The 21,942-nt window shown below is 34.9% G+C and overlaps 2 protein-coding genes across 2 annotated transcripts; both read right to left on the bottom strand.

Annotated features, from left to right (window-relative positions):
• Window positions 1–1,204: 1,204 nt before the first annotated feature.
• On the bottom strand, window positions 1,205–13,718 carry LOC135838850 (low-density lipoprotein receptor-related protein 8-like). The gene is made up of 10 exons (XM_065354643.1): window positions 13,431–13,718; window positions 10,127–10,421; window positions 9,880–10,029; window positions 9,688–9,798; window positions 4,510–4,641; window positions 3,985–4,209; window positions 3,681–3,834; window positions 2,751–2,955; window positions 2,321–2,590; window positions 1,205–2,240 (listed from the first exon to the last, which is right to left on the bottom strand). Exons 1-10 carry the CDS (start codon window positions 13,485–13,487, stop codon window positions 1,881–1,883), a joined length of 1,959 nt encoding a protein of 652 aa, XP_065210715.1. The 5' UTR covers window positions 13,488–13,718; the 3' UTR covers window positions 1,205–1,880.
• Window positions 13,719–15,310: 1,592 nt separating this feature from the next.
• On the bottom strand, window positions 15,311–21,805 carry LOC135838868 (vitellogenin receptor-like). Its single transcript, XM_065354672.1, has 3 exons — window positions 21,666–21,805; window positions 19,869–20,142; window positions 15,311–19,775 (listed from the first exon to the last, which is right to left on the bottom strand). The coding sequence occupies exons 1-3, from the start codon at window positions 21,720–21,722 to the stop codon at window positions 19,519–19,521; spliced, it is 588 nt and encodes a 195-aa protein (XP_065210744.1). The 5' UTR covers window positions 21,723–21,805; the 3' UTR covers window positions 15,311–19,518.
• Between the last annotated feature and the right edge of the window lie 137 nt (window positions 21,806–21,942).

Below are 21,942 nucleotides of genomic sequence, written 5' to 3'. Positions count from 1 at the left end.
GATTGGTAAAGTTGACCCATTCGACCCCTATTTTTACGTATCTGATGAAAAAGTTGAAAACCCCCTTTCACTCGATGAAATAAACTCCTAACAAAAATATCAAAATTTGAAAAAATTCAATTTTCGATTTCAAACATCAAAAAAAGTTTGAATTTATTCAGCTGTCTTATTTTGACCTCTTTCTGGCGTATTTTATGAAAAAGATGATAAAAATATAAATACATTCAAAGCAAAAAAAAATTAAAATTCGTTCATTTCTCGAAGTTTTTCGAATTTTGATTTTTTTGTGATGAGTTTATTCCATCAAGTGAAAAAGTTTTTTCAACTTTTTCAACGGATACATAAAAATATGCATGAAATGGGTATACTTTACCAGACAGAATTTTTTTTCATGTTTTAAATCAAAAAATTGCTTTTTTTCGCAAACTTTAAATTTTTTTAAATCGACTTTGCGACATAAGTGCCATCCCAATTTTTTAATAAGTTGTTCAGCATAAAAAGTTGTCCATAATATTTTTTTTTTCAGAATTTTTGAGAGTCGGAACGATATGAAAACTACGTTTTGAAACTTTTTGAGACAATTTTTTGTACGAAAAAAAGTGGCAACACTGATAATTATGATATCACCTAAATATCACCAAAAAACATTTTAAAACCAAGACACTATACAATAAACCGCACCTTCAACGCAAGTTTATAAATTTTTCCTAAACGATTCAAATTCCTCCATTTTGGGAACCCCTAAACCAGCTTTGGATCACCCAACCCGTCAAAATTCATGTACTTAGGTATAGCATTTTTTTTACGAGTAAAGTTTCAAAGAAATTAAAAATTTCCGATTTTTTTTCATTTTCATCGAAGTAGGTAAGTACCTACCTAAGGGAGTAGATAATTTTCTTATGTACGTATTTGTGGAAAAACGCTCTCATCGCTCGCTGGTAAAAAATCAAATAGGTACTTTTGATCGCCCTAAAATTGAAATATTTATGATTTATTTCGAGTGGATGTTAGTCTATAATTATGTAAGTACATTAGTTGAATTTTGACAGGGGTTCCCAAAATAGCGAGATTGAATTTTTTTGTAAGAATTGTAAAACATGGAAATATATTTTGGTCCAAATACTTGATGGTGTTGCTGGGCACTTTTTAACATGGAATTGCTTGAAAAAAAATCGATCAAAATTGGCCAAGTTGGCTGAAAAAGTCGCGATAAAAATCAATTTTTATTGGCATCTTTGAAGGTCTTAAAATCAATTACATGAGAAATTCTGAAAATATAGATACACATTTTACATCTTTATGAGATATATGTACTTACCATATACCTATCCTTTTGCATAATTTCACATCTAAAAGAATTTACCGAAAGTGTCGTTCAAAAGTTGAAAGTGCGCATTTTACCATGCAGATGAGCGGAAAAAAATTTCAAAAAAAATCCAATAAATAACCCTTGATAGTGTGTAACATCCCCACAAGTTGAAAACAATTTGGTTGAAATGAAAATGAGTCAAAGTTGAAAATTTCAACTGAAATTACAATTTCACTATTTTCGAAGGGATTAGAATTGATTTGGTTATCTAAAAAATTTATCATGAAGGGTTTCAGACCATAAAGAACAACTTCCACTGGTTGTTTCAAAATTTGATGATGAGGCCATTTATGCTCATTTTATAGTTGCCAATCGACCAATGCGCCCATGACACTAATTTGATTAACAAACAACTTGTTGGATTATCGTCATTTTGACTCATTTATGAATACAATTAATGAGTGTGGTTAGATGTATGCTATTCTGGAAATAGAACACTGCTGTAGAAGACATTTAAATTACTGCGATTATTATACATAACTTATATTATTTTAATTTTAAAAAATCAACATCAAAATTCATCTTGATTAGGATCGTAAATTCTATCATCTTGAGATCTTCTCGAATTATAAAACACTCCTCTGTAATATTTGTCGTAAATAAAATACATTCCACCCAAAACAGCCGCCAGCACAATCAAAATCAACAACGTCATCATAAATGGAAATCCATCATCATCGCCATCAGCATCATTTGGTGTAGGATTTATTTGAATAGAGGACGACCCGCACCACTGATTATCTTTCGAAGGAGAGAAATCGTCACAAGTGCAGTTAGTCAACAGCTGGCTACTATAATACCAATAATAGGAATAGCTCGGAGCACGCAATAAACATAGACCTTTGCATGAAGAAGTGCACGGATTTTTAGCCTGATCAATCAAATACGTAAATTAATAAAAATAGGTACATAAATCACGAAAATACAAATATCAGCCAATTTATATGATACCTGGGCGGCCTTTTGTCGAATGGAATTATACGCTTTGATATCTACGATCGAGATTGTGGCTTCTGTATCAGTATACAGTGTGTAATTCTCATCTTGTGGTCGTCGATCATAATATGCGTACCCTCTTTCATTTTTTTCATCCGCAGGTTTCACAAAACGTTCGAGATTTTCTTCCAAGTAAATTTTATTGTCACGCTGTGTGCTGTAAAATATAATTTCGTCTAAAATCGCCAATGACCTCAAGGTGGGATTGAATTTGATATCGCGTTTCTGAAAAGTCATAAATCGTCCATTAGTATAGCGTATCGCTGAATTAATTTGTAAGAGGGTAGGTCAGTATACCAGGGTGGGTCGACTTGGACTTTTTATTTGGAAAATTAGAGGAGAGATTCGATAAAAAGTTGTAAATTACTTTTACAACGCTTCTTACTTCGATAGTTTTATCGTGCAAAGAAATTGAATGCAGTCTGCTGCCTTCCAACCAATATAATCTATAAAATTCTTCATCAACAGCCACTGGTACAATATTGGAAAAAGACCCGTCGATAAAGACACTTTCTCGGGATCCATCCATGCTTGATTTCATTAACAATCGTTCGTTCGGTTTGTCAGATTTTTTAGTGTAAAACATCGACCTATAAATCCAGAGACCCGATTGAATATTACAAACAAAACACATTAAAATGTACCCACGAGTAGTTAGAAAAATACAAAGATTTATACACAGGAAATTATAGGGAGCTGCCTAGGGTTATTTGGGGGTAGGGGGTGATTTTTTCTGCTCATTTTATAAAATAATGTACTTTAAAAAAATGAAAATTTGTGGAACCATTTTAAAGAAATGTTGTTCAAAACAAGGTAAAAATACAAAAATCTCTTAGAGGCTCCTTGTCCACTCAAACCTGATTTGAGTTAGTTTGGGAACATCAGTAATATCAACTTCGATTGGATTCAATTTTAATATTATTCACAAGTCAAACTAAAATTCTCACGATGTGCTAAATTTTAAAAAAAAATCAAATTCAGGAACTGAAATTTGACATTATTACAAAATCAAAGTTTTTGGATGCACAAAAATTTTATTGGAAAGCCTTTTTTTCTAGATTTACATCCATCAAAATTCAAAATTACTCAAGTAACTATTTGAAAAAGCAATTGTGAAAAATGGAAAAAATTCTGGTAGGTACCTACATAATTTTTTTGAAGCAGGAGAAACAATTTTAACTGAGTCTGCCTACGGTAAAGACAAATATCTTCTCTTCCACGCAGGAAGAAATTATTGAAGAAATGGCTTTCTGAAGGAGTGGAGAGAATGTGCCATCTCCAGCTTTAACTGCAGGAATGAATATTATAAACTCACCCATTTTTGGGATTCAGGACCACGTAAGACACATTGCAGCATATCAACTGCTGACAGATTTCTGCTTTTTTCGAGCAAACTGATAAAGACTCGTTGGTTGTGAAATAAAAATTATCAGTGATGTAGTCTACAGCGATAGATGTGATGGGCGAATCTGTTTAAATTGAAATAACCATACTCGAAAAATAAAATAAAAATAGGTAGGCACTTCAAATATTTATACATAGGTAGGTAGGTATCTTGTACCTTCGTAGTTCGTAATGCTTCATGTATTTTGAGCTCAATTAAATAAAGTGACACTCACTTGAATCTAGTATCTTTTCAGGTTCGCCAGTGTACAACCATTTGTTTGAAGATCGGTAGATGCTTTTACTCATATCACGATACGTTGTGTAATAAACGGCATCCGAGGAAGATGCTAATATTTGTGTTTGTACATCCTTTTTTATAACCATCGTTCTTTTTGTTGTCGCATTCAGATATTTTATTTGATTAGCTGTAGAATAAATCAACACGGTTCCGTAGTATTCTGCGAAAAATGTTTTTCAAATGTCGAACATGATTTTGATCAGTAGGTAAGTATTCAAATAGGTACCTATCTAAGAAGATGAGCATGATACCTCTTAGATAGGCAACTCGATGAAATAACTGGTGAATGGATTAAATTACACTTTTGTATGTGTTAAGAAATTTGAAAAGTTCAGTAAGATACAAAGAATGGATCATTTTTTACTATTATAGCTCAATGTTCAATAACATAGCTAGGTATTTTATGATTCAGTAATACATACATAGGTGGGTAGGTAGGTAGGTACTAGTTTATGCTTACGTTTGCTTCGGCATTTGAAACCATTGGATACCGCTACTTCAGTATAGTTTTCGAAACACGAACATAAAATTCTATTTTTATACTTTGAGCATTGTTGGTCACATCGATTTTCTGACGTACAATCTTTTACCTCTGCAAATCAATAAGAGAGCCGAATTATAACTTTCCCAAGGTAGGTTTCATACTGCTTAATATTTTGTCTCATAAATATGTTCAAAGTAAGCTCCACATTTACCCACTTAGAGGGGCATATGATATGGTGCAATATGCCTTCACCTCTTAGGTGGTTATCATCATATATATTAAAAGATGTTTAAGTTGTCGAAAACGTGAAAAACCTGGTGACAATCCGCCAGCCTCTCCTACTGAACCGATTTTGCTCAATTTTTTTTTAAAATGTTCCTTATCACATGTAGATGTGTTATGAAACATTTAGAATTAAAAATTATTTAGTCTGAGCACAAAAAATTTAAAAAATGCATTTTTTGAACAATTTTATCTTCGATCTTTGGCCGAATATTTTAATTTGCTAGGCATTTTATTCAACATGGATTTCAAAATAGGGCTTTATAGGGTCGATGAAGTTGATTTTAGCATTTTATATTCACTGTAACCTCAAAATGAACCATCCAAACAGAATTTCTAAATGAACCCTCAATTTGGGGAGAGGGTGCAAAACGTGCACTTTCGAAAAATCCAATGTGGGTATTGAAATAGGGGTTGTTAGGGTCGCTAAAGTCGATTTTAGTATTCATATCTCCGCCTTAACCTCGATATAAGCCCAAAAAGGGGGCGATGCGAAACATAAAATTTAAAACATTCATCAGGATTAGAGATGTGCACTTTTCAGAAAAGTAATTTTGATGAAATGAAAAGTGAAAAGTTGTGAAAAGTGTGAAAAGTAAATCGTGGGAGTTTCATTTTAAAGCTCTGTGTAAGAGCTTCAAATTGATGTATTTTTTAGCCAGTCCAAAACACATAAAAAAACAAAATCATTTTTTTTCCACCTACTTAATCGAATAGTGGTGGTTTTGAGCCTTTCTAGAGCCACTAACATTTTTGGGGTTTTCAGTTTTGAAAAAATTGTCGTGAAAAAATTCAAAAATGGGTGCTGAATTGCGAAGGTGGAGGAGTGGAGAGAGTGAAACTTGATATTTGACTTCATCAATGAGGTCAGTGATCTCTGATGAGTAAATTGATTGGTCACATTTGAGGAGAAGGTGCAAAACGTGCAATTTCGAAAAATTCAATGTGGGTTTTATTTATCATCAATAGTAAACAAAATATCAAACTATCAAACGGATCTTCATGAAGTTTGGTTTATTTTCTTGGAAAACCTTCAAAAGTGCGGGTACGCAGTAGGAGGGAGGGGGGGGGTTCAACCGAAATTTGCAGAATAAAACGAAAGATGAGAAAACAATGCTGCCAGTTGACATTATAGGTAGGTCTTCTTATAGCCTATCATGACTGACTTATACAACATTTTCGTTTTCCCTGTTCAATTTTTAGAAGCCCCAAACATGGAATTTTTTTATTGTGTCAAAGAGAAACAATTAAGCCCGCGCGTAGTGAGGGAAGAAGCTTTCAAAATTTGTATTTTGATAGGTGAAAACACAATGTTTTTTACATTAGGAAGAGTTTGATTTTTTCGGTTTCAAAATCTTAGAATTTCAATGACGACTTTTTAAAAATTCTAAGTTTGTAAAAAAGGCAAGCAGACCCCGACGATCTGAGGGCAAAAGCTTTCAAAAATTGGTATTTTTATATGTGAAAAAGCTTTGTTTTTTTATGCGAGGAGTCGATTTTTTTGGTTTTAAAATTTTAGAATTCGAATGATGTTTTTTTAGAAATTTCAATGTCAAAAAAGAAAAGCAACATAGGTCTGAACGATGAATTTCAAAAAGTAAAAAACGTTTATTTTTTAAGTATGTGAGGAGTGCATTTTTTGATGCGTAAAATTTGCCAGATTTATCAAAATTTAATGGTTTTTTCAAAATTTGACAACTTTGGGGGGAGAATACACCCCCTTACTTTCTTTCCTCTCGATTTGTAGAGACAGTTCTTATTGAGGACATTTTGCAGCTGTTATTGGGAATTGAATGATGGTACCTTGATGCTCGGATTTTTGTCTCAGGCTAAAATGTTTAACATAACCACCTGAGCTCTGAGGGAAAATCTGAGGAGTGTACAATTCTTTACAAAAAATTGCCCACAAAATATATGAGGGGATTTGAGTATTAAGAAAATCCGGTCCTTTTGGATGCTCTATTTTCTTCAATGCACAAAGTAATGTTCAAAGCTAGACTAACTAAAGGCAATATGAATGTTGAAATATGGTGATAATTTTGAGGCTTGGTGCTAACATTTTCACGCAGGCGAGCAGCCCGAGCGAAGCGAGGGCACGAGCCGGGGGTTGGGGCCGCGGAGCGGCCCAGGGGGCAGAGCCCCCTAGTTCTAATAATACCTTGTAATAGTAGAAGGTATGGTAACATGGGAAATAGGGTGGTTCAAAGAACAATAGAAAAAATATTTTATATTTCAATTTTTTGAGCTTACCCCCTAGAAGTGTTCCATTAGGTCAGAAAACACTCGACAAAAAATTTCAGGTCAAAAAATAATATATTTTAGAGGTCACGCATGAGAGTTAAATGTTGAGAAGGTATTAATGCGCCGAGCAACAACTTCCCACGGTTGCGCGCCAGGGAACGCAGCGTTGCGTCCCCTCGTTGGATCGAAGCAGATTACAACACGTTATCCCCTCTATACAATGCATGATAAGTAAGTTTAGTCCTTGGTGAGGTTTTTAAGATGTTATTAACGATGAGTCGATGACAATTTTTCAATTCTGAAGATCACTGAAGGTGAAAATAGAAAAAAGTATGAGTATGAATTTGAGGTTGTATTATTCTATTATTTCTATTCTACTTTGAAACCAGAGGGAAACAATTTATGGGATAAATTTACGTTGAAATATGAATATTTTATAAGATTCAGCACTTCTAGTTGAATAGTTGATGTATTATTACTGTCAGGCGGGGTCGCTTTGATAAAAAAAAATGCTTTCTGCTCTGTACAGTGTAGAAAGATGTTTTCAAAAAAATTGCACCACTCAGTGTGTAAAGTACGTCAAAACGCACAAAATGACTTTTTTGTTTTTTGTGTTTTTTGTGGCTCAAAATTGCCCTCAAAGGCCGTATCAAAGTCACCCATGAGATGGGTCACTTTGATAGGGGTACTTTTTTTTCAAAAAATGATTTCTCATCACCTTTAGACCTACCATACAAAATTTCATCAATTTTGGCCGAGAGGAAGTCATCATATTATTGAAAAAGCGATATAAGCCCCTGTATTTCCTCAATTTTTATAAAAGTCAGTTTTTTAACAAAATTTCTAGATATTCAATAAAATACCTTTGCGACCTATCAAAATGGGATGAAATTTCACACTGAATCCAAAAATGGCATTGATTTTCACTTTAGTCTCAAAACTTGTATTTTTATCCTCAAAAATGAAAAATCAATAACATCCCCACTGAGAACAATGGGCCAAGGATCGGAGGCACCTCAACCTGGAAACTTGAAATTTTTGGAGATATTTCTCAAGGAGTGTAGCTTTACAATAGACTATCAGCCAATGTTCTATTACATATCTGAAAATACTATAACATCAACTTTTGTTGAGTGATGAAAAATCTTGAAAAATTACCACTTTAAAAAAACTCTATTAAAAGCAGGGACAAAAATAATTATTTACCAACTCAACACTGTTATCATATCAATTCACCATCAGTGTAACCACTTTGCCTGGAAAAAAATTTTAATTCGACGTTTTACTCGCTCCACAGATCAAAATGTGCAGAAAAATAAGCGTTATCAAAGTCACCTCGCAAAATCAAAGCGACCCCACCTGACGGTAACTATTATCAATTTAAGCGTTACTACTTAGTAAAAATGGAATTTTTTGATTTCTAAATTCCATAATTCAGGTTCAAATGAATTCCACAGCCGAAAAATCATAATCAATACTTTGGAATAGTTGTTTTAAAAACCCCCAAAAAATTGGTATCACTTAATAAGTTGTAGTGGGGATGCCATTCTCAATACAGTTGCATAGAATCAACCCCGTTGAGCTTTGTTGCGTTTCCCACAGCACAGTCATGGGGAGTATTGTGCTTTTGCATGCGCAGTCGTAGCTCTCAACATCAACGCTCGTGCACAACTTCTAAATATTATCATTTTTCAACAAAATTTTTATGGTGTCATTTTTTCATATGTAAAAAGGAACAAAATTAGGGGGTAAGACCTTAAGACTTTAAAAAAAATGTTACATGAACCACCCTAATGGGAAATTATATAGAGGACATACTGAAGGAGTGAAGGTTGATGCGGCATGCCCGGAAGACCAGCAACAAAATTTAAAAAACTCGACAAATTTGAGAAAAAACATACCTACCAAAAGAGGTAAATTCTCAATTTCTAAGAAAAACAATATTCTGGCTCTGCAGGTGTTAATGGTGCATTTAACATCTATTACATGTTAAGCTCTAAGAACCAGAACAGCAGGGGCAACAGAAATGCATGCAAACTGTTGCTGGTATCAAAAAGCTGTAACTGGTTTGAGCAACTATAGGAAGCAGTGATTACTGAACTCAGGGTTGTAAAAACCTGGCTAGTGATATATGAGCTACTTTGTAGATAGCAAGATAGCATAGAAAGCAACAGGAAACTACTATGTGAAAGCTCAAAACAACGTCAATTCCCCAGAATAATCGCTGGCATAAGCATTCGCCTCACCCTGTTAGGGTACCACTAAAATGCAATTTTCAATGTCCTGTAAAGGACATGGAACTACAACAACAACAGTAGGTAATACTGGCCTGTACAGAGATTCATCCCAGATTACTCGCAGATTGTTAACCCTGATTTATGAACTTACTAAAAGAGGCGTCTCCGTTGAGTGGACAGAAATCCAGCAGAAAGCTTTCGAAACGTTAAAAATTGAAATATCATATCTTGAAACCATTTTTGAAATTCTTGACGAATTCACGGCTTTTTCAGATGTTTTCACCAAATGAAGTTGTAAAGTCAAGATACACTCTGTATCTTAATTTCAACATGCCAACTCAACTAGAGGTTTCACATTGTGTTTCTCGGGAATAATAAATTCAGTGTTACTCACCTTTACATAAATTTTGCAAAGCGCTATTGGATGAATTACAAAAACAAATGGGGCCTGATGATAATGGTAAAGGATAGTAAGCATGCGGACATTTATTCAGTGACTGGTAATCTGCAATTAAAATTTCATTCAGTAAAAATTGAGTATCTAAACAGTCAGCCACGAGTGAGTAAGCAATGTACATATAATTACCAATTTTGGTGCAATTTTCATTCTCATCAGAACAATCGAGACAGTTACAACTGCCATCGCAAGTGTTTTCTATGCTCAGACATCTCAACTTATCGCTGCATAAGAATTTCCCATCACCAAGTTGGCAGTTCTGCACACTGGTTGCATCTCCTGCATTAAATAGATTAATATTAAAACTGAACTTGAATTCTTTTACCAAAAAAAAAAGAATAATGGATCTTGGTAAGATAAAAATGTTTTCAGATACCGCAATTTTCTTCATCGAAGTTATTGGCACAGTCTTTACGCGTATCACATAGAACTTTTGCATTCAAGCATTTCGCTGTCGTTGTCGCATTTGTCGTTGAATTCGAATAAGGAATACAAGAAAATTGACCGGGTCCGCAATTCCAAGACGTCTTACATGAGCTCGGTTCATCGCTTCCATCCGTACAATCTTGAATATCGTCGCACAAATCGCTGACTGCGACGTATTGTCCGTTGTTGCAACGGAGTGTTCTAGCCACATTTGGACCAGCGTATCGTGATGTGTAACAATAAATCTAAACAAAACGTTAAAATTCATTTTTTGAATCAAATTGTCTAATTTTACTTTATTTTTTGGGATTACTAAATAGCTACCTATTTCAAACACTCGCCCAACCCAAACTTTTTAAAGAAAAAAATATATAGTTATGTGGTAAATTTTGAAAATTTGATCAAAATGGTCGCGATGCCATGCTCATTTTTAAAATCAGAATTTGCAATGCAAGGGGTACCATCCCTTCTTAATTAGAGAAAAATAGGACAAAAATTCAAAGCCCTATGTACTTACATCGCCAAATTTTAAACCGTGCAAAGCTACTCGTAGATCAAAGAAGTAGGTATGCAAAAATATATCATCATTTAAAATTTCAGAGTGAAAAGGATACTTAATTCGATGCCAAATCAGCCAAAATTTGCACGAGGATGCCACCATTTTTTTTTTTTTCATATTTCGCATGTCGGTGGAGGTCATGAAACGATGAAAAATGGCACAAACTAAGGTATCCCTACGATTTTTTGTGAATGGAAGAGGAGGAGCATTTAAACGTTTTCAAAATGACTGCTAATCGAAATTTTCAAATGCACGGAGCGGTGGTTTCAGTACTGGTGCCAGGATTTTTCCTTGGAGGGGGATAATTGGGTCAGAACCAAACAATTTTGCCGTCTCATTTTATGGGTGGAGGGAGGGGGTAAAATTAAGCTTCTCGGAGAGCAGAAATCAAATAAATACAGTGGCATAGTCAGAATTTCCTCAAGGAGGAGGCAAAACCAGATTTTTAGGCATGAAAAATCGAAATTAGGAGTCATTTTCTGGAAACCTATCGTGATGTGTAGTAGTGGAGGCAAATTAGCATCATATTTGAATTAAAAAAACATTTTTGGCTACCCTAGCTTTTATGATGAAAAATTGTCAGGGGTGGTCCCCTGAATAATTCCTGAGAACTACCACCCCACAGACCCCCGGCTGATTTTTTTATGGGGGGTTGAACCCCCCAAAATGGGTTTTTTGTAGTTTTATCCTCAGGGGTTGATTTTACGTCGAAAATAGCTTTAGTTTTGTGTTCTACGTCAAATTTCCGATCTATTGATATATCAACTGTCTTTCTACCCCGAAGGGGGGTGAAGCTAGAACCATTCGAATGTGAGGGGTTTTCTAAAAAACACAAAAAAGCTATCGGCGCATAAGAGGGGTTAAATGGCCGCCGAGAGCGTTCGGATTGATACTAGCATGGAAGGTGGGTACTCTTGAGAAACTACCACGTGAAAAATTTCAGATCCACACCACCTCCCCTTTTTGGGGAACCCCCCTTTTCTGAAATTTCAATAGCACTTTTCTCAGCCCCATCTTGACCGATTTTGAAAATTTTTCAGTATGTAATGTATATCCTTGGTAGGTATCCCCACAAAAATTTTCAACCCCCTCTTCTCATATTTACCCCTCCAAACGGCGTAAAATATGTCTTAGCGAGGTTTGGGGGTAAAATGGGAATTTTGGGGGAAATAACTAGATATTAATAAAAAGGGTGTCGTTTTCTTATGATTCGACACCGCTGAGCACGAATATGACGTCAGATTTTTTGCTACACTCATCCAGCCCTTTCCAAAGCACTTAGACCCCTCAATTTTTACTATCGTTAAAAAACATAAAATGAGTTGAAAAACGCTATTTTGAGGGGTAAATATGAGGGGAAGGGGTTGAAAATTTTTGTGGGGATACCTACCAAGGATATACATTACATACTGAAAAATTTTCAAAATCGGTCAAGATGGAGCTGAGAAAAGTGCTATTGAAATTTCAGAAAAGGGGGGTTCCCCAAAAAGGGGAGGTGGTGTGGATCTGAAATTTTTCACGTGGTAGTTTCTCAATAGTACCCACCTTCCATGCTAGTATCAATCCGAACGCTCTCGGCGGCCATTTAACCCCTCTTATGCGCCGATAGCTTTTTTGTGTTTTTTAGAAAACCCCTCACATTCGAATGGTTCTAGCTCCACCCCCCTTCGGGGTAGAAAGACAGTTGATATATCAATAGATCGGAAATTTGACGTAGAACACAAAACTAAAGCTATTTTCGACGTAAAATCAACCCCTGAGGATAAACCTGCAAAAAACCCATTTTGGGGGGGTTCAACCCCCCATAAAAAAATTAGCCGGGGGTCTGTGGGGTGGTAGTTCTCAGGAATTATTCAGGGGACCACCCCTGACAATTTTTCATCATAAAAGCTTGGGTAGCCAAAAATGTTTTTTTCTTTTCTTATTTGCCTCCACTATAGTGATTATATTATAAAAATGAAGGCAAGATTACTGTGAGAGCGAAAATTTGTAGAAAAAATGGGTCTGAACAACAAAAAAAACGTTCACTTTTGCATGTTTCATTTCAAATTTTCGTTCGCAAGGGAGGACAATGGCCCCCTTCACTCCCTGGCCACGCCACTGAATAAATATGTCATTTATGTATTTATTTTATTTTTAAAAAGGAGGGACCTCAGTGACTGAAATTTGCCTGCAAAGTATTACCTATTCAAAGTAAATCGTGTACGAATATATGTACTTATAATGTGGGCTGATGAGAAGAAAAAAAAGGCTTCTTGTTCTCAAAAAAGATGAAAAAAATGAACATCGGTTTGTAATCGGCACCCATCTCAGTGAAACAAGAGCGCAAAAATGCTTGGAAAATTCCCACTTTATAGTATCAAAATTTTTTCCAAAAAACTGGTCCCTTGGGGGGGGGGGATTATCACCCAAATCCCCCCCCCCCTTAAATCCGGCATTGGGTGGTTTTAATCAACTTCGAGGTTTGAACTTTTTGAACATTTTATTATTCTCAGATGAAACAACGGATTTAAAGTTCTGAAAAAATTCTCAAAAATAGCCATTTTCATGTAGAACAACATATCAAAAAACTGCGATAGTTTTTTTCGATATTTTTCAGGAAATCCATTCATTGAACCTATATTATGGCTAAAATACGAGCCTTTATAGCCTAAGATGCTGTACATGGCTCATAAAATGAATAATAATGACTTACCTGATTAAACAAACACGCTAACAAAATTAATTTCAAAACATTTACACCATCCCCCATTATGAATCTGATGCCTTCAAAAATTAAAAATTATTCGCGAAAAAAAAAAGGAAATACTAAATAACTATAACAATATTAAAACTGAGGAATCTTTAAACATTCATGTAACTATAAGTAGGTACTAACTAATGTGATAACATTATAAGTACTTAAACAAATATACATAGTTCAAAAACTACAAATTATCATCACTTGAATAGGTTTCGTGGGTATGCATGGAAAACCATAATGATATGTTGAATGGTAGATACATAGATAAATTTCTCAAAAAACACAATTTTTAATAATCAGAAAGCGACAATAAATTTACCCATGGAATTACCTCGTTCTTGATAATGTTCGTATCCGTTTCCGGATTTGCGAACGCCTACATAGTGTTACTCATCTTATCATGACAGATTTCTGAGTGAGGTCTGATTTCAAGCAATCCTCATCTGAAAACCAATGCACTTCTCTTCGATGAACGTCGCGTAATGCATCGAGACAAACGAATTTATCTATTACAGTCGATAACTATACGTACATGAGTAGGAGTGTGGTTAGATTCGAAAATTTCAAAATATGTACGAAGCAAAGATTATTTCAAATAGATTATTTCGTAATATTTCCAAAAAAAAAAAAAAACGAAAATAAAACATTGTACTGACACAATATTTTGAAGCATAAAAATAATTATGTACTTAGATACTTACATATTTTAGAGTGAATCGGAAAAAAATCAGCAGATTTTGACCAAATTTAACACAGACCTTTATTCTGAGCTGAAAACTACTCACGTCAGAAAAAGTGTTAATTACAGAGGTGCCCCTGGAGGGAAGAAATGGATCCTCAAAGAGGGAGCATACCTATTTGAAAAAATTGTGGTTTTTTCACTCCTGTCACTACCCAACCTGTTTTGAGAAAAATGGCCCAGTCCCAAATGAAAGTATACATTTGAGATTCTGAGACGATCTACGCTATTTCTGTTCAAAATTCAAGTCCACTTTTAAGGTTCTATTCAGTGGTTGAAAATTTGTAGATCGCTTATTTTTGGATAAATTCGTGTTTTGAAAATATTTGCCAACTTGAAAAAAATGTTGTAAGATTTATTTTAAAATGCTACTTATATTTTTCAAATTTGAACAATTTTTCAAGCAAGTGTTGCCAAGCTTATCTCAATTTTGGTGAAATAGAATAATTGGGTAATTTTCTATCATATTTTATGCTCAATCGCTCATCCTTCTGTCTTAATGGTAGGTACTTTATGTGTTTTTTTTTTTTTAATTTTTACCAAATACCTATTCCCATTTGATGACATTCGATTAAGTAAGTAATTTCGTTGAAATTTTCAATTTTCTACGAAATTTTCACGAAATTTTGTATATTGTACAAGCACTTGTAGTTTTTCAAAAATATTTTTAGGTAAATTTTGACATTGTTTTGTTTGGATGGATGATGGATGATTTGGAGAATTTTTAACTTTCAGTACCACTTTTTAACATAAGCTGATCTCTCGTTTGTGATAGAGGAAGTATTCCAGTCTCTTCAAATAGCTTGGACTAATTTCAACTGCAGTTTTTCAATTTCAAAGAAATTAAACATTTCCGTTTTTTTTTCTCATTCTCATCAAAGTAGGTGTACCTACCTAAGTGAGAAGGTAAGATATTTTTCTTACAAATTTGCGTGCGGGAAAACTCTCTCAACACAGGTAAAATATTTTAATTTTGGAAAAAATCAAAATTCATCTTGACTAGGATCCAAAATTTGGTCGTCTTGAGACCGTCTCGAATAAAATTATAAAATACTCCTTTGTAATTGAACATAGATAAAAGAGTCAGCGAAAATTTTCATTGCTAAATATAGCCGTTTATTGAAAGGAACAAACGAAAAATTAAAACTAGGTAATTTTAAAAACATGGCTAATACAATACATTATTATATCGAATTAACGTAAACGTGTGTCTAACTAGAACGACTAAAAAGTGCCAGAGGATCGCGTACCGTATGAAAAAAAAAGGCATGGGGCTTCATATACCAATTGCGAGGTAGTTAGGAGGCCCGCATAAGGATCTATTGCACCCCCTCTCCCCGTTGATCCCCCGGGACGACTTTTTTCTTAAAGGGGTAGTCCTAAGGAACATTTCACCTTTGTCCTAAAAAAAGTGGCCCTACTTACAAAATTACGGCCATTTTGATTGACAGGCCAGCCGAAACCGCAGATTTTGCGTTCCAACACAGGACTTGCACAAACATTTTTAAGCCGTACAAAGGCAGATCGAAAAAGCAGGCAAACATTCATCACCTGTCAAAATTTCAAGTGCTAAAGTGCGTTTTTCGATTTTTGGTGAATTTTTGAAAATCAAATTTAGGTAGGCCAAAAATGAGGGAGAAAAAATCAAAATTTTACCAAATGGACCTAGAAAGCTGAAATTTTGGATATACCTACTCTATTTTCGACTTGTCAAATCGATTGGAAACAGTTTCAAACCGTTGTGAGCAGTTCTGGAGCCTCCAGCAGATTTTTGGAACTCGAAATTTCCTTAACATTTTATCAAATGGAGTTGGAAAGCCGAAATTCATTCCGTAAACTAATTTCAATACCCTAGGAAGTCAATTGTAGGTGGATTTGAAGTCGTTTTGGAGCCTCCAGCGACTCCTTGAACATCACTATAGGTATAGAGTCTCCAGCAGATTTTTGAAACTTGAAATTTCCCCAAAATTTCATCAAATGGAGATGGAAACCCGAAATTTACTCTGCACTCCAATTTTAACACCCTCTGAAGACGACTTCAGGTGGGTTCACGTCATTTTGGAGGCTCCAGCGACTTTTTGAAAATTACTGAAGTCTCTCACAGGTTTTTGAAACTTGAATTTTCACATCATTTTATCACATTAAAGTTGGCAAGCCGAAATTTACCTCGCAAACTAATTTCAATACGATATCAACTCGACTGCATGGTGGTTTCAAATGGTTTTGATGCTTCCAGCTACTTTCTGGAAACTTGAATTTTTCAAAAAACGTCATAAAACCTTTCAAAAAGTCACTGGAGGCTTCAAAACAACTTGAAATCCACCTACAGTCGACTTTGTAGCATATTGAAATTAATTTGCAGAATGAATTTCGGCTTTCCATCTCCATTTTTGATGAAATTTTGGGGAAATTTCAAGTTTAGAAAATCTACTGGAGGCTCCAGTGATTTTCAAAAAGTTGCTGCAGGCTCTCGTCGTCGTCGTAGTCGCGCTCCTTTACAGGAGATAGCGTATATGTCCATCTATATTAGCCGGTATCTAGCGTATCTAATTGTTTCTTTCAGGGTCTTGCAGGGGGAGTTGGCCGGTGAGTTTGTTGTTAACAGTTCCGATCGTTTCCTCCCTCTCGTCGATCTTCCTTGGATTTTCCCCTATACTGCTAGCATGAAAATACCGTTTTCTCATATTTTATGAGCTAAATACTTTAGCTTTCTGTTTTTGATGTCTTCAACTACGACTTTCCGCTCCTCTCCTATTCTTGCTAGTATGTACTTCCTTGTTGGTAATGAAGTCCTTCCATGAGATCCGTAGTAACCTTCGATAGCACCACATCTCAAAAGCGGATACTTTCTTCTCGCATTCTGCACTCATGGTCCATGTTTCGCAGGAATACTTCAGAACGGTCCATACGTAGCATCGCATAATTCTCTTCCTCAGATCAATACTCATTGTTCGATTTCCCAGCACATTGGCAAGGTTGTTGAAAGCGGTCTTTGCCATTCCAATCCGTGATTTAATTTCTTTATGATCTCTACCATCGTTGTTTATCAGTGCTCCAAGGTACCTGAATTGCTTTACATTTTCAATTTCTTGTGATCCGATGTTGATTTTGACCTCTTTATCATCTCCTTTCGTAAATCTCATCACCTTGGTCTTGCCTGCATTTATTTTCATTCCATATTTTAATCCAGCACTGTTGATTTGGTTGATCATTTTCTGCATCTGCACCTCTCTTTATTCCACATCCGTTCTCCGAGTACTCAGTTCCAATCTTGATGTTAGTGCTTTGCTCCCAGTACAGGTTCTTGATTATTTGCAGGTCTTTGTTATCGATATTGTATTTGAGTACTTTAGAGTCAAACCCAGAATTCTCCAAATTTTTCAAAAATGAGGTTATGATCGTTTTGGGTACAGTTAGTAGGTACGCATCGATTGCCATTCTCCGTTTTTACCTATCTGACACAATGACGCAGTCAGGGGGGGTCCAAAGTACCGGGTCCGAGTCCAACTCCGAAAAATGTCCAAAATTTTCAAAAATGAGATTATGGTCGTTTTGGGAACAGTTAGTAGGTACGCATCAATTGCCATTCAACATTTTACCCCATTCGATACCATGATGGTTAGGGGGTCCAAAGTACCAGGTTTGAGTCAAACTTTGAAAAAAATACTTCAAAAAAAATTTTTTTTTCATTTCAGTCGACTATAAACAACCTTGAGATACTTTCAACGGACTTGAATCTAGAATTATCCCTCATTTTATCATGCATTTTCGTGTATTTTCGATATTTTTTACAGACTTGGAGTCAAAACCAGAATTCTCCAAAATGGTATCGTGAATTACTGCTATGGAAAGACTCGAAAAAATTTTTTTTTTGTCAATTCAATTGTTACCCGAAGCACTATACATAGGCGAGATCAAAAACCTGCTACTACTAATTCCCACCTTTCATCAGTTTTTTGCGTTTTTCTCAAAATAGTGAAAAGTGGAGAATTCTGGGTTTGACTCTAAAGTACTCATTTTTCCAGGATCTCCAACATCTTCTCATGGTTGACACGATCAAATGCTTTTTCATAATCGACGAAGCAAGCAATGATTTCCCTATTTGCATTCAGTGCTCTTTGAATGATCACTTTCAGCAGGGCAATTGCGTCTCTCGTCCCTTTTTTTTGCTACAAAAAGCCATATTGTGTTTCGCTTAGATTTTCATCTATCTTCTTCTCAATTCTGGCATTTATGATGGAGAGTAGTAGCTTCAGTGCGTGGCTCATCAGTGCGATGGTTCTATATTCAGAGCATTTTTGCGAGTTGTTCTTTTTAGGTAATGGTACAAAATTTACTGCTTTGAAGTCCTTAGGCAGAGTGCCTTCATCGTATATTTTGTTTATTATCTTCAGCAGCTCATTTTCATACTATGGTGTTAAATGTTTGATCAAGTATGCTGGTATGAGATCTTCTCCCACTGCTTTGTGGTTTCTGGCTCGCTTCACAGCATTCCTCAGCTCCCACATTTCAATTCGTGGTGCCTCTTCTGTGGATGAAACTGCAATTTGAGCCGGACGTGTATCATCTCCATACAGTTCTTGTATGTAGCTGATCCAGACCTCTTCAGTTTCTTGATTGGTAACACAGTACTTTCCGTCTTTTCCTCGCATATATGGGACTTAAAATCCATCTGCAATTGACTTCATAGCGTATTGAAATTAGTTTGCGGAATGAATTTCGGCTCTTCAACATTTGATGAAATTTTGTGGAAATTTCGAGTTCCAAAAATCTGCTAGAGACTCCAGAACTGCTCAAAACGGTTAATAACAGTTTTCAATGGATTTGATAGGTCGAAAATAGGGTACCTATATCCCAAATTTCAGCTTTCTAGATCAATTTGGTGTAATTTTGATTTTTTCTCTCATTTTTGGCCTAAATTTGTTTTTCAAAAATTCACCAAAAATCGAAAACGGCACTTCACTTGACAGGTGATGAATGTTTGCCTGCTCTTTCGATCTACCTTTGTACCGTTTAAAAAATTTTGTGTAAGTCCTATGTTGAAACGTGCTGTTTCGACTGGCCTAGCTGTCAATCAAAATGGCCGTCGTTTTGTAAGTAGTGCCACTTTTTTTCAGGACAGGGGCTCGAAATGTTCCTTAGGACTCCCCCTTTAAGCAAAAAGTCGTACCGGAGGATTTATGGGAGGGGGGTTACAATAGATCCTTATGAGGGCCCCCGACTAAGACTGATTGAAAGCGGTAAACACGCTTCTAATTTCTTACGCAAAAAATGGCGTAATTACTGTTACTTAGGTAAGTGTTAACGGTAATATTTTTGGTAAATAAAATACATTCCTCCAAGAACAGCCGCCAACACAATCAAAATCAACAACGTCATCATAAATGGAAACCCATCATCATCATCATCAATTACGATGCAATTATCGTTCTCCTCAGAACAATCGAAACAATTACAACTAGCATCGCAAGTGTTTTCTTCGTTGAGACATCTTAATTTATCTCTGCATAAAAATTTCCCATCACCAAGTTGGCAGTCCTGCACATTTGTGAGATTTCCTGCATTAAAACAGATAAATCCCCAAGCATTAAAACAGAGCCAGAATTACTTTATTAAAAAAAAAAAAGTAAAATAAAAATGTATTTAAATACCGCAATTTTCTTCATCGAAGTTATTTGCACAGTCTTTCCGTGTATCACATAGAACTTCTGCACTTAAGCAAGTCGCCGTTGATGTCGCATTTGTCGTTGAATTCGAGTAAGGAATACAGGAAAATTGACCGGGTCCGCAGTTCCAAGACGTCTTACATGAGCTCGGTTCATCGCTTCCATCGGTACAATCTTTAATATCGTTGCACAAATCACTGACTGCGACAAATTGTCCGTTGTTGCAACGGAGAGTTTTATCCCCATGTTCACCATAAATCTAAACAAAATGTTAACATTCATTTTAAATCAAATTGTCAAGTTTTACACTTCGACTTCTGGGATTACTATGGTGTTTCATACGCCCACCAAAACCTCAATTTTTTTGAGGAAAAAATGTATGAGAATTATTTAATTTTGAAAATTCGATCAAAATGGTCGCGGAAATAATCTTCAAACTACCTACTTACTTAGTTTAAAATGTCACGATAAATTTTAAAAATCAGAATTACCAATGCAAAGGCCACTCCCCCCCCCTAATTAGAGGAGTTTTTTGGGTGGAGTGGAGTAGAGTGGGGAAGGGGGACTGACTGAAAATTTACCCTCCGGCATGAGAAAAAAAATGTCAATTTTACTGAATAAAATGGCGAGTTTTTAAGATCTTAAATACAAATAAAAAAATGAAATTGCAATTTTACCGATTGATAATGATACTCACATTAATTAGATGTTCCTCATTAAAAAAATCGTTATTTTCATTTTTGAATTTACGGAAGCTTTCGAAAATTTGGGTTTCAAGAGGTAAAACAATGTTTGGAATTTTTTAAAAGGTAAGTATGTAGTTATTTTGATCCAAAATTATAGAGTTTGAATAATGAGTTTTTCAAATTTTGAAAATGATAGAGAAGTTATTAAACTACATATGTATTTCGAAACTATTTGATAAATATTGTTTATATTCGAGACTTTGTGACAATTTTTTGGCCTCAATAAAGTAAACATTTTAGTAATTTCTGACGAAAAAGTCAATTCTTGGAAAAATAAAACGAGACTGACAATAGTTTAACCAAAGGAATGGTTTTCTGAAAGTTGCTGGCATTAAAAAGCGAGATACTTGGACAAATTTTTTTAAAAAATTAAAAATTCTAAATTTTCTGAAAAAACGACCATTTTTAAACTTTTTTTTTCAAGCGAGTTTTTTTTTACGATTTTTGGCAAACAGCAGGATTTTGACAATTTTGGCGTAAAAAAGAATAATTTTGGTAAAAATTAGCCATTTTTAAGAATAAGAAATTAAAGTAGGTAAGTACATTTTTCTTTTAAATGTTTGGGAAAAAATAAAACTTTTTGGAATTTTTTTGCATTAATGGCCAAAAAAATGATTCTTTTTTGCATCTATGTTGAAAATGGAAAAAACTTTTTGATCATTTTGACATTTTTTTTTAGGCAAAAAAGCGGAATTTTTAGGTAATTTTCAGAAAAGCAAAATGAATATTTCTTGTTTTTTTTTTTTTTTTTTTTTTTGTCAAAAAGTGACATTTTTTGGCAAGAAACGAGGTGTCTAGGTACCTACCTATTTTTTCACTCCATAATTTTAAAACTTGAATATTGGGAGTTGAAAATTTCGATTATGAAATAAAAGAAAAGCAAACAGGTCCGAGCCATGTTTAAATAGAATGAAAATAGTAGGTATATTTTTGGTTTAAACATAGGACCCCCTTGCCCCTGGGTGTTTCGGGGCCTCCTACTGATCCCCAGTCAACATCATTGTCCAGTCCGCCACTGTAAATGAAGATAACTTACCTGATTGAACAAACACGCTAACAAAATTAATTTCAAAACATTTACACCGTCCTCCATTATAAATCGAATGCCTTCAAAAATTAAAAATTATTCGCGAAGAAAAAAAGAAAACGAATAATTATAACAATATTGAAACTGAGAATTCTTTAAACATTCTTCTAACTATGTGATAACATTAAGTAGATACTTATAAGGTACTTTAATAGTTTGTTTGGACAATAGTAGCAATACAAAAAAAAATACAATAAAAACGAGCTTAATTAATTGGAAAAAGGTA

Source organism: Planococcus citri, chromosome 3 (genome assembly GCF_950023065.1).
Source record: "Planococcus citri chromosome 3, ihPlaCitr1.1, whole genome shotgun sequence".
Classification (NCBI taxonomy): domain Eukaryota; kingdom Metazoa; phylum Arthropoda; class Insecta; order Hemiptera; family Pseudococcidae; genus Planococcus; species Planococcus citri.
Note: the sequence above shows the minus strand (reverse complement) of the source record. Positions and strands in the feature narration are given on the sequence as shown.